The following is an 18,933-nucleotide window of genomic DNA, read 5'->3' as shown; positions in this document are numbered from 1 at the left end:
AACCATACAGCTTACAACTTGTACAGGTGCTTCTCGAGAGTGACAAACAAAAGCGTATTGAATTTTGTGAGAACATGCTAGACAAAATGGAGGATGACACATTTCTCCCACGCGTAGTGTTCAGTGACGAAGCGACATTTCACCTTAGCGGTAGAGTGAACAGGCACAATGTTTGTATATGGGGTCTGGAAAATCCCCGTGCTACACTGCCACATGAGAGAGACTCACCAAAGGTAAATGTGTTTTGTGCCTTATCGCACAGAAATATTTACGGACCATTTTTTTTGGGCGGAGAGCACTGTAAGTGGGATTTCGTATCTCGACATGTTGGAACACTGGCTTGCTCCTCAACTGAATGAAGATTCCCAAAACTTCATTTTTCAACAAGATGGGGCTCCGCCCCATTGGCACCGTGCTGTTCGAGGATTTCTGAATGAAGCCCTTCCTCACCAATGGATAGGTCGCATAGGAAATTAAGACCTGGCTCTTCTGTCGTGGCCCCCTGAGATCTCCTGATCTCACACCATGTGACTTTTTCCTGTGGGCGTATGTCAAACAAGCCGTGTACGTACCACCTCTACCACAAACTGGGCGAACTGAAGAACCGTATCACAGCTGCAGTGAACTCAGTTACACAAGAGATGCTTCTTCGCGTGTGGGATAAGTTTGGCTACCACTTAGATGTTTGCCGAGCAGCAGGCGGTGGCCATATTGAACATCTGTAACCTCTATTGTAAGTTTGTAAACTTTAGAATAACTTTTGAATAACCCTGTATATGGGCATGTTCTCCAGGTGACATATGATGAATGCGACAATGTGACAATTTCACAAGTTTTCCTCATACACCCATTCATTTGAAAAGGACACAAGCTGCTGCTTGAACTGAGGTCAGACATCTCTAGTTCTAAAGTTACTCAGGGTAATACATACTGGAAGCTACGCAGACAGTAGCTAGTAGCACAAAATATTTCTACATTTATTGGTCTATACATCATAAAATACACCTGCACTCATGTGCCTTACAAATAATTGGCTGTACCAAAGTTTCAGTTTGAAACACCTGTCATCTTAAGTGTCCATGCCCACTGTGAGGACACATCTGCCATATCTGGGAAGTTCACAAGGATTCCTTGCTCGTCATTGGTCCACTGAAAATAAAGAGATGAGATTTGTTACTAGGGATGACCAAATCCACATAAAGTTTTATCCAGATATTGGATAATTTTCTATTCAAATGTGTACCTTATCTGGAGAGTTTTATTATTTATCCATTTTACAGGCTATCCACATATTATTTTATTTGACTGTATGTATTTTCATCAAGTCTGTTTTATCCAGATTATCCGTTGCATGTGGAATGGATATTAGATAATTTGAAATCCGGATTTTGTTGTCACGTGTAGGTAGCATTATACATTTGTTGTATATTAATATGATCTGCTGTCTAAGGCCCAGAAGGTGTACCATCAATGATAGCCTGTAGTTTAGGCTATATTGTGGAAACAGTAATGATGACGATAACAGTTCCTGTACACCACAGGCATTATGAATGAATGTAGAGTTGGGGGAAGGGAAGACATGCCTTCCTCAATATTTGCAGAAACGTGTGCATAATTTTCATCACATGTTTTTACTAATAAACATGCAACTCAGCAGAGAAATAGTGCCATAGTGTGAAAATTTAAACTTTTTTCTCTGGAGGAAGGAGGGCTTGGTGATTTGTCCACACCCCATATAACTTTTCACAACTTCCCAATTTTTTGCTATATTTTTAAAGTTACCTTACTCTCCCTAAATACAAACGTATATCTCCCAGATAGAAGAATATGGATAAACCTCTGACTCCACACATTCTCAATCTCAGCCATAGTGGAGTGATGTGACTTGATGCCCTGGGTGCCTTTTTCCCTCTCGGGCCAGACCCACATAGGCTTTGCATTCGAAAACGTGGTCAGTGAAGTGAATCCTGTCTTTGCTGTTGTGTGTTCATCTCTTCTCCACCTGTCCTCATAATGTTGGATAAACACTTACATTTTGGAGCTTGATAGGGGATCAAAACTGGGAGAGCTTATACCAAAGTCAAGACTGCTGTAACAATTCAGCTACATGGTAGCTCTGGTTTACATAAAAAAGTGATTGTGATTCTAATGTAAAAATGCTGTCAGCCAACTGTTGTTTTTCACAGCAATAAGTCTTGCAGCAAAGGAACCAAATGGCATTCATCAAGAAATGTGAGACATGTAATTAATATAAATCAGGTTTTAAGGAGAAGAAAGATGTTTTGACTTTTTTTTTACCATGGATTTTTTAAAAGTGTTAAGCAGTTATATTAGATTAATGTGGAAATTCTGTCACTCCAGTTATATAGTGAGTGACTTTTTAAATCATTTTAATGCTGGGTGCAGTTTAATTTTTGTGAATGAGATTTTTTGGAAAAATAACACTAATTTTGTTAGACCCCAAGTTATGTATTGTCTCATGTCAATGATAAAACCATGAAGGTGGAAATTTTTGTCTTTTTCACTTAGTACAGTTTCTAACTGCATTTTCTTTACATATTCCTATGCTAACTTGTATGACCTAACAAGCATTCACATGTTACCAATGACAACATTTATCCAAACATAAAACCTGTTTTTTCCCAGGACATTGAATATCAAAATGCATTTAGCTCAAAGTAATATTTAGCACATTCGTGGTTTTGGCATAGGTGCGATGATAAGAAACAGATTTTTGTTATTTTTTTATCCTTGGTTTTAACACAATTGCACTTACCTCAAGGTCACCATCATAACCCAGCATGCTAATCGTAGAATCAGGACCTAGCTGGGGGGCAGCAAGTAGCTGACTGCCATCTGCAGGCCATGATAAAACCATAGCATAAAGAGAATCATCCTTCTTGGTATACCTGCAGGAAATTTAGATATTAACAAAAATAATTTGGAGGAAACAATAGGTCAATATTCAAAGCTTGTAAAGTTGAATTTATGTATTGTAGGAAGGAACAGATGTGAAATTTTAATAGAATACTGATATTTACAGATATTTTCATATAAGACACTTCAATACATTTATATTTTTCATATGAACATACGTTTTATAACTTATTTCTCTTGTAGTCTACGGTTATTACAAGCATAAAAACACAGTTTTTCGTTGTGACGTTTAAGGAGACATTTATTTTTAGTTTGACTAAAGATATAATTATAACAATGGTTACAAATTTTTAAACAAAAAAGAATCAGTTATACAATGCATGTTGTCAGTGTAACAAGCAGGCTGTTTCATTTTTATTTCAGATAAAAATTTTGATCACATTATTTTTTATTTAAAAATTATGAATCCCAAATATCATCAGGCAATTCAAAATCATTATTGCATTCACAGAGTTTCTTGATGTTTTCCGTTACATTGAATTTTAAAGATTTTAGATTTAAAAAAAATAAGTTTTATAACTTGTATCATATTCATTATTTTGAAATTAAATCTTTGCACAGTCATGGTAGAACTAATAGTATTAATTAAAATTTGTTTAAATACATTTTATGCACAGGTAGGCTAATTGGGACTGGACCTACAGTTTAAAGTGGTGGTGATGTGCGTCCACCAGGGAGTGAATCCCTTGATTACAAGATGACAGAATTACCACTACACCATTGGGGAGGCCCAATAATAATTAAAATTGGGATTTTAATGACTGAAAAATGGTGAGTAAACACTTGAGTAAATTAAAAGTTCACTTACTACAAGTATAGGCTTTTATTATTTATATTAATGTTCTTTTTAATGTATCGAAAGAATTTATGGTTGTGGAATTTTTACATATTGGCTTTTTGAAATCTAAGGTTTGACCTATGCTAGAAACAATAAAGTGGACCTCCCCAGTGGCATAGTGGTAGTGCTGTTCCCTTGTAATCAAGGGGTCCCGGTTTCGATATCTGGTGGAGGCACATGTCACAGTTGTTCGGATCTCACTTTAAACTGTAGGTCCAGTCTAGATTAACCTTTCTGTGCATAAAGTGGACTTTAAACAACAATTCAGTTCAATCAAATGTTATTACATTTTAAAAAATGGAATGCATTACTAATAAACTGGTTTGAAATTGGTTGCAGACTTTGCAAAATTTCTCTCTCATCGAAAGTAACAAACAGATTTTAGCAACACACAAATGACTGGTTGCAATACTTACCATACCCCTGATGAAACTGTATCATTCTGGTAACTCCATGGCTGTGTTGAATAGATGGCTTCCCCATTAACACTCAACCACTGACCCATTTGTCGCAACCTTTCCTCATAAATTGGAGAAATTTTCCCCTCTTTCGTTGGCCCAACATTTAACAAGAGATTACCTACAAGGAATGACCTCTGATTATTATCGGTATATATATAAATAACTAAAAAGGTGATTTCTGTTAGAAAACATGAAGCTTTGAATGAATGAGTTAAAAGTTTTGGGTGTGTCTACATGTATGGACAGTTTGCACCTTTCAAAGTATATGAGGAAAGCATCGTCTTATCTAAGATCCTTACCTTAGAGAGTTAAAGCAGTGGGGGGGGGGGGGTCTGTAGAAGGGTTAAAAGTGCAAGGTTGTAAAAGGACCTTCAGAGGACACATTAAATCAGCACATATTAAAAAGATACAGTTAGTCTAAAAGCTTCCTCAGAAACAATGCAAGAAGCCTGCTTTTCTCCAAAACCCAAAAAAACATTTGTTAAAACTCTGTTTTCATCCCAACATTTATGCAGTTGGGAAGATAAAAAGTTTGTCGGATGACAGTAAAATCAGCACATTAAATAATAATATTCCGGAAGCTTAAAATAACATTAGAAACTTGACACATTGAAGGGTCCAGCTCTTGCAGAAGTGGCTATGGGTGAGAAGGCTATGTCCAATACGAAGCCAAGTTAAAATGACTTCTTGCTGGGAGGGGCAGTTTGAAAAATGCTATACACCAATGGTGGGCTTGATGGAACAGAGCTTATTTTCCACTATCATCCCTGCCAAGTGTCAAGAAGGAAACAAATATATTCTACACGTCCCTAGCTGCACATAGTAAACAACAGTTCTTTTTTTTTCTCTCATCATTTCTGTATTTCTTGCTAACACAAAATGAAATTCAAGCTCATGATGGATGTTAATTTGACTGGTAATTATTTTGCTGTTTTTCAGTTGAAAAGTGGACATTAAATTGAATACTGTATTTACTCATGTATAATGCGAACTTTTTTCCAAAACTTTTGCCCCCAAAAACTTTGGTGCGTATTATGCACGGAATAATTCAAACAGCCAACATGAAACCGTAGAGGGTCATTCCATAATTTTGGGACACTTGCATTGATTTTTCATGTTTACGGAAACATATCATGTTATATATCGTTGTAAAGCTTGAATCCTGCAGTTTCTGAATATGGAAACAGTATTCCATACAAGATAACGACACTAATGTGAAATGCGATTGAAATAAGTTCATCAAAAAATGAGGAAATGTTCTGATTTTTATGGTACTTTGGATGAAAGAAAACATAAGGAAAAAGGTAATAAAAATTAAAATGTATTACTGGCCAAATAATAAGACATACATGGAGTGTGTAAATTCCTTAATGGAAGAAATCTTGTGCTGCTAACTGCTATTTGGAAGGTCCTGAATGTGCCTCGTATAAATGTTACATTAGTCACGGAAAGAAAAAGTATATATTTTGAAAATGAAGGAATAAGCAATTGAATAGGTATGACGTCATTCACTCTTGATCAGCATAGCAACAGATTGACAACCTAAACCTAAGAAAGCCATTTCTTGAAACTGGATTGTACTGCGCATTATATAAGAGATATAATTTTTTGTCACTTTTACCCATCCAAAACCAGAGTGCGCATTATACACACGCGCGAACTATACACGCGTAAATACGGTAAATGTGTTCCATATGTGGAAAAAATAAATTTTTGACAACAAATAAAGTAACTAAATATAGATACAATTTTTACTAAGAGTTGGAAAGCAAATATTTAGGAGTAATTTTAACAATGGAAAGTCATATTAAAAAGAGAATTAAATACGATTTTTTTCAGGTAATTCACAAACTATTATCCTGTTATCTTATAATAAAAGATATAATAAATCAAATCCGGGAACTTTTCTAACGGTGGAAGCGGCCCCGGTGCCTACCCAGCGTCGAATAACATGGGTACCTGGGGGAAACCCTGGGGGGTAAAGGTGGTCAGGGGCATGATGCTGATCACATCACCCCCACTCACAACCGGATCAAGAAAGTGTGGGGCGTTACCCCCACACCCCCTATACGCCTTCATGGCATGGTGCTATGCACAGGGGAACACTTTACCTTTTATCTTATAATAAAAAAATACACATTGAAATACCTATCAGTAGTTTTGTCTGTAGCGTTATATGAATGTGAAATATGATTCATTTAGAAGAATATTTGGACCTGAAATACGAGGGACACGTCAAATGGAAACTTTAATTTTTTTTTGTTTTGTATCTAGTATATTTCTGCATTTAAAGTTGCATAAGTTTGCTGCATTTTAGCGTAAACCCATTGCCGATCTACTTATATTTTCAAATCTGAGTTAGTGCCTGTATTACTCAAGAAGAAGAATATTTTGAATCTATGTGCAGTCGCTTATGAGCCACCACGAAGGTCTTTCCACCTGCGTGCAGATGGCCATTATCGAACTTCCTCCTCTACTTGTTAACTTGCTGATATGGTAAGCATGCAGACAGACATTGAATTTTCATTTGGCATAGAATGTCTATAAGCTTTAGGCTTCCAGAGGGCAAGAAACCACTGTTCTTCGCTGGTTCAAGTGTATGCATGTACCAGGTAACCAAGAAAGTTCATGCGGTTTTAGTACAAAGAAGAAAAGGTCCAAAACAAATGTGTTTACCTTATATTTATTCTGCAAAATATCCACCATCCGCTTCTACAACCTTCTCCCATCTTTGTACAAGCCTGTAGATGCCATGTTTGAAAAAGTCTTTGTGTAGGGCCGCAAAAAACTGCACCACCGCGTTTTCAACCTCCTCGCGAGTTTGGAAATGTCGATTGCGCATATGGTTGTCCATAGACAAAAAAATATGGTAGTCTGATGGAGCGATGTCGGGTGAATACGCTGGATGTGGCAGAAGTTCCCAGCCGAGAGAAGAAATCACCTCCAGGGTCATCTTTGCTGTAAGCGGTTTAGCGTTGTCTTGGTGGAAAAGAACACGTTTCCTATTCACTAATGCTGGTTGTTTTTTTGCAAGCTGTTCAGCCACTCTTTGCAATTGCGCGGAGTACACCTCTTTGTTGATGGTTTTACCACTTTCCAAGAACTCATAATGCACAATCCCAGCCTTAGTCCACCAGACACACAGCAGAACCTTCCGCTGATGAATATCAGGTTTTGCAGTTAAAGGTATGCTGTCATTTGACGATAGCCAATGGTATGAGCGTTTCTTGTTATCGTACTTACCCACTTTTCATCACACGTCAAAATGCGGTCCAAAATTGGACAGTTGGTGTTCCTAGTGAGCAAGGAAGCGCAAATGTTCAGTCGTTGGAGACGGTTCGCAGCAGTCAGCTCGTGCGGGACCCACTTACTCAGTTTCCATGATTTGCCAAGCTCATGTAAGTGCACACGAATTGTTTCAGCACTTACGGCAAATCGTTGAGCGAGTTCTTGACACGTTTGACGTGAATCCTCTTCAATTGCTGCCTTCAGTTGGTCCACATCGAGAGATTTTGGTCTGCACGATCGAGGTTTCTCTGCCAGTGTCTCATCGCCACTCGAGAAGGTCTGAAACCACTTTTGCGTTGTCCGTTCACTAATTGTATTTTCTCCAAACGCTGCACATATTTTTCTTGCTGCTTCCGCTCCTTTTGTGCCCAACTTGTACTCATACAGTAAACACGCCCTGATTACTGCATTCGACACAGCCATGGTGACTGCGAATACTTGCTCCCGAACTATCGACTGCGACCTGTTATCTACGTTAGCCGACGTGCCAAGGAATGAGCTTTCCGCCAATCACACATACATGTACCCCTGGCTTCTGAACTGCGTACTACCCCACGAAAACTACGGGCAGTTGTAAAAACCGCATGAACTTTCTTGGTTACCTGGTACTTTAAAATGATGAAAATTGTATTGTGTAGCTTACTTGATCAGTGTTCGAGGCCATTTTGTAAATAACATTCGATACCTCATGTACATTTGAGCTGTTTACATTTTGTCCTGTAATTGTTGTTTGACTTTTAAGCTTTTCATGCTTCTCCCTCGTACGTGAAGAAACAGATGAATGAAGAAGGCTACATAGTACTGATCTGTATAATCCATTTCATGATATAATTAAAGCAAGAGGACTTAAGTGTGCGTGTGTCTATGTGGCATGCATGAGAGAAGAGTTCACAGGACCGTTATTGGGAGACTTGTAGGAAAGCCATGACGAAGGTGGAAGCACTATGTTGAGATGGTGCAGATTTGTTTGGTCCATTGCTCGAAGTGGAAATTCCTAGCTGGGGTATGCTTGTATGGATCAAAATGGAGACAGTGCAGTAGGTGGGGGAATGCTTATGCAATTTTTCCTAACTGGGAAGGATATTGATGAAAAAAAATCTTAACTGGGGGATATTGCCTCATGACCCTCCGCCTTCATTTTGAGCACTGGGTTGATCTTGGAATAGAGTTTTAAGCCATTAACTGTGGCGGATCTATATATGGACTCTCTAAAAATTGTATTTTTTTGCGGAGCATCTATGTATAGACAGTATTTCAAAATTGTTGTATTGCGGCAAGTAATTTTGTAGATGCCACTTTAACATGCTTTCTTTTAATCTTTTTCTCTGAGTGTTTTCCTGCATTTTACAATTTGTGGCAGAGTCTATGGGTTGCCCAAATGAAAGTGAGAGTCTTGGTTTTTTCTGTAATGATTTATTGGTTGCAATATATGAACATACAGGAAGTAAAAGTGATTCATGTGTGACATATCGTCTACACATAGTCACCTTGTCTGCTCAAGTAAGTGTCACAAGGTTATGGATACCCTGAGCGAAGAACGTCCATGGTTCAATGCGGAACCAATCTTCAGTGGCATCACGGACCTCGGCATCGTTGGCTCCACTAATACCTTCGACGAGAAGGGCCCATTGCTTTTGGATTGGCTGGATGCAGGTGGGACTGTCAACCACATATTGAACTACCCTAAACAAACTGAAATCGGCCCTCAAGAAAAAGCGACCTGGCATGTTGCACAGGTGAGCCTTGATCTGCTGCAGCGTTTCTGGTGGGAAGTCCTCGACCATCCTACAGCCCCGATCTCTCGCCCTGCGACTACCACATCTTCGGGCCACTAAAACAAACATCTGAAGAGCCGCCGGTTCGCCAACGATGCTGAGGTTTGTGATGCCGTTGAAGATTGGTTCCGCAGTCAACCACAAACATTTTTCGCTCAGGGCAACCCTTGTGACGTGCTGGAACACTTGCTTGAACAGACAAGGTGATTATGTGTAGAGGATATGTCATCCATGGATCACTTTTACTTCCTGTATGTTCATATATTGCAACCAATAAATCATTACAGAATAAAACCAAGAGTCTTACTTTCATTTGGGCAACCCTTATATAAATTATTTTCCTTAGCTTCGTTATGTGATAAGTCTTTTTATAGTTATTTTTTACGTTATTTATTTATGATGAAACGATTTTGCACTTGCATCTATATAGAGATGATTTATTTTTTGGAAGCACTTTCCTTCACTGTCACCGCAGGAAAGGGGTTAATGCAGGAAAATTATCCTGTATTGTAACTTCAATATAATATTGTATTGATTATACGCAGACATGGATGTCCGCAGAATTTTTTCCAGGGAGGGGCAATAAAGGTATTTTTTTCCAGGGGGGCAAACTAAGGCAAATTTTCCCCAAAAATAGGGTTGTTCCCTAAAAAACATTGCTTAAATTTGAATTTATGGTGTTCATGCAATAATAAACGCATATTATTGTGGCTAAAATGAAATTGTATGTGTGAAATACATATTTTTCGGTTGACTTTCATTTTCCATGGGGGGCAGACCTCCCCCCCCCTTGCCCCCCCTTCTGGACGCCCATGTACTCGGAGTAGTACATACCTGCACAACTGACAGTTGTAATAAGACTTGACAAAAGTTCTTCTATTCCCAGATAATCTTCAAGTTTTGCTTCTCGTCGAAATCCCCATGATTTTGAGTCAACTGTCATACAGTTTTCCCACTTGTGTGGCTGGAGAACTCCTGCAAAAACAAAGGTAAATAAATAAAAATGGAAAGTATCTACATATTTTTCATAAGTAACTTTAAATTTTTAACACATTTACTCAACTAATTATCGAGTTACTTGATATCTTCACATACAAAATTGATTGCATGGTAGTCTGCAGGAATTTTTTTTAGGGGGGAGGGGTATACAAGTATATTTTTCCAAAACCATGCCACTCCTCAAAAAATACTGCTACAATTTATGGTTAACAAGTTTCTCTAATGGCCTGTATCAGTCTTACTTGTAATTATCAGTCCCTTAAAATAATTAATGCATATTACTGTGACTGAAATGAAATTATATGTATGAAATGCATATATATATATATATATATATATATATATATATATATATATATATATGGTAATATTTGTGTTACGGTCATAGGCATGTGCATACAGGCATGTGCATACCCTCTGATTAGGAAGCCAAAAGTTTTGCTGAAAGTTAAATTTACAAAACCGTGTACAGAACTCTCCAAAACAGCGGCATATCTATTTAGAGTTGGTGCATATCCCATGAAAATATCATTTATTGTAATTTCTGATTGTGGAAATGGAGCTAATAAGTATTTACCAAGTGAACAAAAGCTGAATTTAACTAAATTCTCAATCTTCTTAATCCAAAAATTTCATTGCGCGCGCACACACACACACACACACACACACACACACACACACATACACACACACACACACACACACACACACACACACACACACACACACACACACACACACACACACACACACTCTCTCACTCACTCACTCTCACTCTCTCTCTCTCACTCACTCACTCACTCACTCTTGTAAATTCAATGCACACATATTTACAAATATCGGATAGCATATGAAGCACTGTTGGTTCAAGATTAGAATAAGTTGTAAAGGGTCTAGCAATTTGAACATCAGAACTTTGAAAGAGTGTTGTGGCAACACTGACTGAAATGATGAGATTGAACTGTGACATCTGTGTTCCGTAGTCTGTGGCAAGTTATCATGTAACAATGCATAGAAGGTGCAATACAGCTTGCCAAACAATGGAATTATTGCAGGAAAAGTTCCCCGGATGAATTCTGTCCAAAAAGGGTGATGTGAACTTGCCACCAAGATCATGTGATCTAACCCCCCCTGGATTATTTTCAAGGGGGTTATGTCAAATGTAAGGTCTATGAGACTAAGCCACGCACAGTTCGTGACCTGAAACAGAACATCGAACGAACCATTGAGGCTATACCATTCAATATCTGTGCAGACGTGCTGGAAAATTGGACATTCAGAATCCATTCCACCCACCGAAGCAGAGGAGGACATTCGAACGACATATTGTTCAAAACTTAATGCCATTGTTTCCTCAAAAAATAAAATAAAAATATATATGTCATTATCATTTGTGGTTTTCATTCTATCTAATTTTAAAGTTGTGACGTTCAAATTAGTAGACCCTTTATGAAATATCCTATCTAACGTTGTTGGTCTTTGATCAGTTGATACAAGAGTTATAAACACCTCCACTTTGTCACTCACACATCCAATTTCCATCCTGGTACATAATCACCACCTCGTTGCATGGAGCTTTCTTCAGCTTGAAAATTTTTCATTTTTTTTCTAAAGATGATTATATTGTTTATTAGCAGTGATAAAATCCCTATACACTGAGATTCTAATTATAACACTATTAAGCCTTGTTTCCATGATATGAAAAACTCAATATGCTGATCAAGGCAGAAAATTTATTTAAAACCTAAACTAAACTTAACGTTTCAACTAGGGATGTGACGAAGCTGAAAATTTACCGATGCCGATGTACTCACCGATAATTTTTGGAACCGATGCCAATATTTAACCGATTCCGATACATAAGATTATTAAACAGAAATGGTATGTTATTTTCTGCATGACAAAAATAAATTTGCTATGTACATTTCTATTGCATATCATATGCATATACATATATATTCTCAAGAGATGCGAATGTACATTTCCATCTACAAAAGGTTATGTGAACCTAGAGATTTAACATTAATACACAAGCAGTTCTTTGAAATACAAAATGAATTCCTGTTCTGCCAGATTCAACTTCAGAAACACGAGATTTGGCACTTCAGGAAGTAACCTACTTCTTCTCTTATCTCAAATCTGTTCAGCAACACTGAACACTCAATCACTGAATACTGACGCAGCAGGTATGCCCAAGTATTTTCTCAGCACTTGCTTCAGGTTTGAATACTCATTTTTGAATTTCCAATACAACAGCAGATCCTGGTTCAGCAATGTACTGTTTTATTTCCGATTTATAGTTAGGTTGATCCTCTGAATGAGAGTTTGCAATAATTTTATTACAAAAACTCTACAATAATGACGAATCATAACCAAATTTTCAATAAATCTTACAAAACTAGAATATAAAACTTATTAGAAGGTAAAACTCTAGTATAATCTGTACCGGTTTAAATATCGGATTTTTGCTGATTCCGATACCGATGCCGATATGTCAATTTCGGCCGATTTTCATACATCAGTAATCGGCTTCGGCACATCCCTAGTTTCAACCTTCTAGCAAGGTCTTCTTCAGACTCTGTACCCAGTACAAATGAAACAAGGTACAAAACAGGAAGATATATATACACAGAAATCACTCCCCTCCAGACAAGGTTATTAGAAAGTTGTTTTCTCTCTAGAACATTCCAGCAGGTGGCTTTCTTGAAAGGAAATTTATCCAAATAGCCTGTCAGGTGAAAGTACAGTTGACAAGGGAAGGCCACCTGCTGGAATGTTCTAGAGAGAAAACAACTTTCTAATAATCTTGTGTCTGGAGGGGAGTGATTTCTGTGTACATTGATGAGGGAAACTGAGCAAACGTTACAACATCACCTCTTCACACAGTACACTGGCCCAATCGTGCAACCAATACCTAGCACTAACATTCCTCCGTCGTTACTGGGTTCAGCCTCCTGATAGAGGTAATCAACCCAGTGGTAGAGGAATGAAAACCTGCAAGGTCAACACATTATGACAGGGAATAAAATGTCACCTTTGGGATGAAAATAAGACAGTTATCGTAGATCACAGAAACCGTCGGGATGAGCACGGTAAACGCCGCAAGCGAGTTGAATCACGGAGGATGCCCGAGTCGAGACGAGGTGCCGATTTGGCCAGGTAAGTGTGGAGAGAGCTCTGTCTTCTTCATCTTCCCTCTTCTCGGCCAGGCGAGCCAACGAGTTAAACTTAACCGCTCGCTTTTCTTCAAGCTACATCCTTGTCTCTCCAGCGATCCCCATCACTAAATGGAGTCACACTTCAATATATATCGTCCTGTTTTGTACCTTGTTTCATTTGTACTTGGTGCAGAGTCTGAACAAGACCTTTCTAGAAGGTTGAAACGTTACGTTTAGTTTGTTTTATAATAAAATAAATTTTCTGCCTTGGTCAGCATATTGAGTTTCTCAGAGATTCTAAGTGAAAATATTGGAGAGGCTACAGCCCCCATGCACATGCCTATGATTATTATAGTAAATATTGTAATTGAGGGCGGAAGAGGGATAAAATTATACCAGGCAGGAATAAACAAGTACCTTCGTCGCCAGCTATTCTAGTGGGTTTGCTTTCAAGTGGGATAATAGTCACAATTTAAAATAAATAATATACCAAATATTATGTTTCAAATATACGAGGGTGGTTTGAAAAGTTCTCAGAATGGAATAGAAAGAAACGACTTACAACAGTGATTTTTTTTTATTTTTCAATGTAGTCTCCCTGTACACTAATGCACTTGGTCCAGCGATGTTCCAATGCCTTGATCCCATCTCGAAAATTAGATTTCTCCAGGCCTGTGAAATACGTGTCAACTTCGGCTATTAGTTCTTCCTTTGAAGAGAATCTCCGTCCACCGAGGAAACTTTTGAGTTTGGGGAAAAGATGGAAGTCTGAGGGAGCCAAATAAGGCGGATGTGGCAACAATTCGTAACCAAGTTCATGAATTTTTGCCATGGCAACGACACTTGTGTGAGGGCGCGCATTGTCCTGATGCAAGATGATTTTCTTTCTTGCCAAACCTGGCCTCTTTTCCCGTATCTTATGCTTTAGTTGGTCGAGGAGATTAGCGTAGTATTGTCCCGTAATTGTTTGACCAGTGGGAAGATAATCGATCAACAGAATCCCTTTCGCATCCCAAAACACTGACGCCATCACCTTTCCGGCCGACCGTATTGCCTTTGCTTTCTTTGGTGGTGGTGAATCAACATGTTTCCACTGCTTTGACTGTTGTTTTGTCTCTGGGGTATAGTAGTGGACCCACGTTTCATCTGTTGTCACAAACCGGCGCAAAAAATCTGTTTGGTTTCTCTTAAAACGAGTCAAACATTGTTCGGAAATGTCCAATCTGATACATCTTGCAGATAATTTTCTCATATCCAATTCAACTGTTAAAATGTGATCCGCCCGTTCGGATGACATTCCTATAGCTTCAGCAATTTCACGCACTTTCAGTCGGCGATCCTCCATGACCAATTTATGCACTTTTTCAATAATTTCTGGAGTAGTAGCACATTTTGGGTGACAACTACATGGATCATCTTCTAAGCTGTCCCGACCAAATGTAAACTCGTTTGTCCACTTTGCAACAGTTGAATATGAAGGAGCAGAGTCCCCCAGTGTGTTCAGAAAATCGGCATGAATTTCCTTTGCTTTCATACCTTTCTTTACGAAGTACTTAATCACCGCTCGAATCTCAATTTTTTCCATCTTCACAAAGCACTGCACGGGAACAACTACAAAGTGACGTCCGCACCACAGATCTCTACCCAGAACACTGACGTGCCACGTGTTTATTAATAAAGGATGGCCTATTACTATGCGGGAACCTCGTTGTCCTAGCACTGACATCTGGTGGTGATTCCGAGAACTTTTCAAACCACCCTCGTAAATACAAAGGAAGGAAGAGTCATTCCATGCAAAATCAACACAGCCCCCAACTTGACCATCTCAGATTTTCATGAAATTTGGGGAGTTGAAGCTATGCATGGAACTTGGTAACTATGAAAATTTTTACTTTCATTTGTCTTGTAATTATTAAATTATTCAAGGCCAAAGTTAGCAGAAATTGCCGTTTTTGAGCCTGCTTAGCTATACTAAATGTGCTGTAATTCCACCACTATTTCACCTAGGAAGCTCAAATCAAGTCTATTGTACAGGGAACAGAACAAGCTTTCCACTGATATATAACAAGCTTACCTTTGGATAAAAATATAATTTTGTCACGTGACCTTGACCTTGAATATCTCAAAACATGTCATCACCAAAAATCGTGAAAAAAATATATTTGGTCTCCCATGCCATACTATAAAACATATCAAAAAATCATTCTGGGACTGCAATGGGATCAGAAGATACAAAATAATATGTGTAACTATGCGATTGATAAATGCCTCATTTCATGAACTAAGTCAAAAGTCCTTTAACGCCCTCTACAAAATGTAAAGGATTTATCCTGGTCATGAAAAAAATAGGTTAGCCACAGGGAGATCCCTAGCTGTGTTTGTCAAGCGCAGATCCGGCATATTGTTGACCGCCATACTGAATTCAACGCAAAAATTTCAAAGGAAAGGGGGTGATGTGATATATCAAATTAGGCTAGAATTTCACGAGAAATGAAGCAGCAAGGTTTTTTAAAAAATAATCATTAGCCAGCAAAAAGTTATATCTTTCAATTACGATATATGCACATTATAATGTTGTCGATATTCCTGTGAGCACACTCGTTGACGACTGTCACACTCATATAGAACATTTGGCAATGTAGCAGGTGCAACAACATCGCAAGCAGCAACTATGCCTTCTCTCAGATGGTCAATATCATGGACTTTTAGTGCATGCACCATTCTCTTCAAATGTTTCTGAGGGTAAAAGTCCTCCTAAGATGTTAGATCTGGGGAATGTGCAGGCCTTTTAATAGATCCCCCCATCTGCCGATTAATCTACCTAGAAATTTAACATGAAGAAATTGCCAAAATGTCCACATACTGTGGTCACACGTTGTCCTGTTTCAAAACTCTGGAAAAATGCCATAACATGTAAGCAAGGATGAAAAACCTGTTCACTTAACAAATCCAAGAAGCCCTCATCATTTAAGGTTCAGTTGTTGAATATGGACCAACCATTCCCATTCTCCATACACTATACCACATCATTAGCTTACCAGCAACAACCATTCGGCTGGGATCTGTCTACTATAGATTATCAAATCACAAGTATTGCATATTAATTTTATTAACTTCATTGTGAACATAAAAATTAGCCTCGTCACTGAAGAATTTTTCATTCCAAAGGAAGTGTCACGTAATTGTTTGAGATACTTTTCCCAATATTCTTCACTATTCAACTATTTGGTGAATATCGCTGATTAAAATCATATGCAATGGTGCGTATACTTCTTTCTCTCCCAAGATGTCAGCGTGATCTCGATGAGTTCCTAACACGTTAGGAGCATTCTAATGCTTTGTTTTTAACACATCGAAAAGGAGAAAAAGGTTACAAGCATGCAGTAATAATTTTTTGCTGGTTAAATGTATGTTGGAAAAACCTTCGCCGCTTCATTTCTCGTGAAATTCTAGCCTGTTTTGATGTATCACACCCTTTCCTTTGAAATTTTTGCGTTGAATTCAATATGGTGGTCAAAAATATGCTGGACCTACGCTTGACACACACAGCTAGAGATCTCCCTGTGGCTAACCTATTTTTTTCATGACCAGGATAACTCCTTTACATTTTGTAGAGGGCGTTAAAGGACTTTTGACTTAGTTCATGTAATGAGGCATTTATCAATCGCATAGTTACACATATTATTTTGTATCTTCTGATCCCATTGCAGTCCCAGAATGATTTTTTGATATGTTTTATAGTATGGCATGAGGGACCAAATATATTTTTTTCACGATTTTTGGTGATGACATGTTTTGAGATATTCAAGGTCAAAGGTCAAGGTCACATGACAAAATTATATTTTTATCCAATGGTAGGCTTGTTATATATCACTGGAAAGCTTGTTCAATTTCCTGTACAATAAGCTTGATTTGAGCTTCCTAGGCGAAATAGTGGGGGAGTTATAGCACATTTAGTATAGCTAAGCAGGCTCAAAAAGGGCAATTTATGCGAACTTTGACCTTGAATAATTTAACAATTACAAGATGCACGAGACTAAAAATTTGCATACTTACTAAGTTCCATGCATAGTTTCAACTCCCCCAAATTTCATGAAAATCGGAGATGGTCAGGTTGGAAATTGCACATATCTGTGTTGATTTGGCATGGAATGACTCAGAAGTAAGAAAGGTTATTAGATCTTATCAGATAAATAAAGAACTGTACTTGTAGTAGAATTGTAATTACCTGGATTGTAGCGATCAGAACAAGTATAGAAATCTCCATGCTCACAGCTGCACCCAGGAGTACACCACCTATCATTGGTTACTATAGTATCCTTTACAGGACTCTCGTTGTACAACCAAGCAAGAAATTCTTGAGATTGCCAGTAATGGTCTGGGCCTGCATCGCCATCCGACCACAACACTTCTGGTTGGTATGTGTTGATCTATACGGAAATTAATGAATTAGCAAGGTAACTCATGACTCCAAGACAATAAAATACCCTTACCTTCACTGTTTCTATATATGGTCAAATTCTGTATTCAGGGCGATCATGCCTCTTGTACAGGTGTAAATATATTCATTTTTAGTTAGATCCAAAAAGTAAAGCAGTGTTAGCAAGATAAGGAAAGTCAAAAGTCAGTGTTCGTTCTTAGTACACTTAATGCTCAAATAGGCTAATCGGGACTGGATCTAAAGTAGAATCTGAACCACTGTGTATTATGTCTCCACCAAGTGTATGAGGTTTACCCTCAAATCCAATTTTACAGCACCATCCTATAGATTATGCAACAAAATCATCCCGTTCGTACAACAGCACAAAGATCTTGGAGTCATTTTCGACAGCAAACTCACTTTCAGCCACCATATAGATTACATAACTTCGAGAGCCATGAAAACCCTTGGGCTAATTTACAGATATCAGACATGTTTCTGCCCTCAAAACCTACTTTACATCGTGCGTCGTACCTGGTTCCTGTATTTGGTCAATGGCCTGTGATAGCAATATAAAGAGAACAAACAAAGTGGTAAATTGCTTTATCAGAATAGTCAAACCTAGATGTCCAGCCCTTGCAAACTTTTCCAAACATGAAATTCTATCCACTCTTCAAATTCAAGATCCTTCCCTTCACCGTCAAGTTTCAGATCTAATATTTCTTTTCAAAATCATGAATGGACAACTTTTCACTAACGAACTCTTGCCACATCTTCACATCCGGATCCCACGTACCAACAGCAAATGCAACAACTTCTTTTACACAAAAGCCTCAAGGCTATCCCTAGAACAAAGGTCATTTCTCTATAGGCTACAAACAAGGTACAATACACTAAATGATCCTCCAGGCTTCCATCTATCTAAGCAGGCTTTCAGAAATGCGTGCATCAAGCAGCTGAAGAGAAATTAATATTTGTTATACCGTAGTTATTGTTTTATTATTATTATTTTTTATTTTATTATTCTTGTTACATATGTGTGTACTTCTCATTTGTT

The 18,933-nt window shown here is 38.1% G+C and overlaps 1 protein-coding gene across 2 annotated transcripts in view; it reads right to left on the bottom strand.

Moving 5' to 3' along the window:
- Window positions 1-954: 954 nt before the first annotated feature.
- Window positions 955-18,933, bottom strand: part of LOC145981556 (alpha-L-fucosidase-like) — a 33,209-nt gene continuing 15,230 nt past the window's right edge. Inside the window, exons 6-10 of one of the 2 annotated variants that reach the window (XM_083114879.1) lie at window positions 17,685-17,886; window positions 10,134-10,274; window positions 4,192-4,354; window positions 2,777-2,909; window positions 955-1,149 (exon numbers count right to left, since the gene is read on the bottom strand). In XM_083114879.1, coding sequence (XP_082971005.1) covers window positions 1,048-1,149; window positions 2,777-2,909; window positions 4,192-4,354; window positions 10,134-10,274; window positions 17,685-17,886 — 741 coding nt within the window. In that variant the 3' untranslated portion in view covers window positions 955-1,047. The remainder of the gene's footprint in view (window positions 1,150-2,776; window positions 2,910-4,191; window positions 4,355-10,133; window positions 10,275-17,684; window positions 17,887-18,933) is intronic. The other variant, XM_083114878.1, reaches the window with a different exon arrangement.

The sequence above is a fragment of the Lepisma saccharinum genome, chromosome 29 (genome assembly GCF_977018435.1).
Source record: "Lepisma saccharinum chromosome 29, izLepSacc3.1, whole genome shotgun sequence".
Classification (NCBI taxonomy): Eukaryota; Metazoa; Arthropoda; class Insecta; order Zygentoma; family Lepismatidae; genus Lepisma; species Lepisma saccharinum.
The sequence above is the reverse complement of the archived record's forward strand: the minus strand, read 5'-3'. Positions and strand labels throughout refer to the sequence as shown.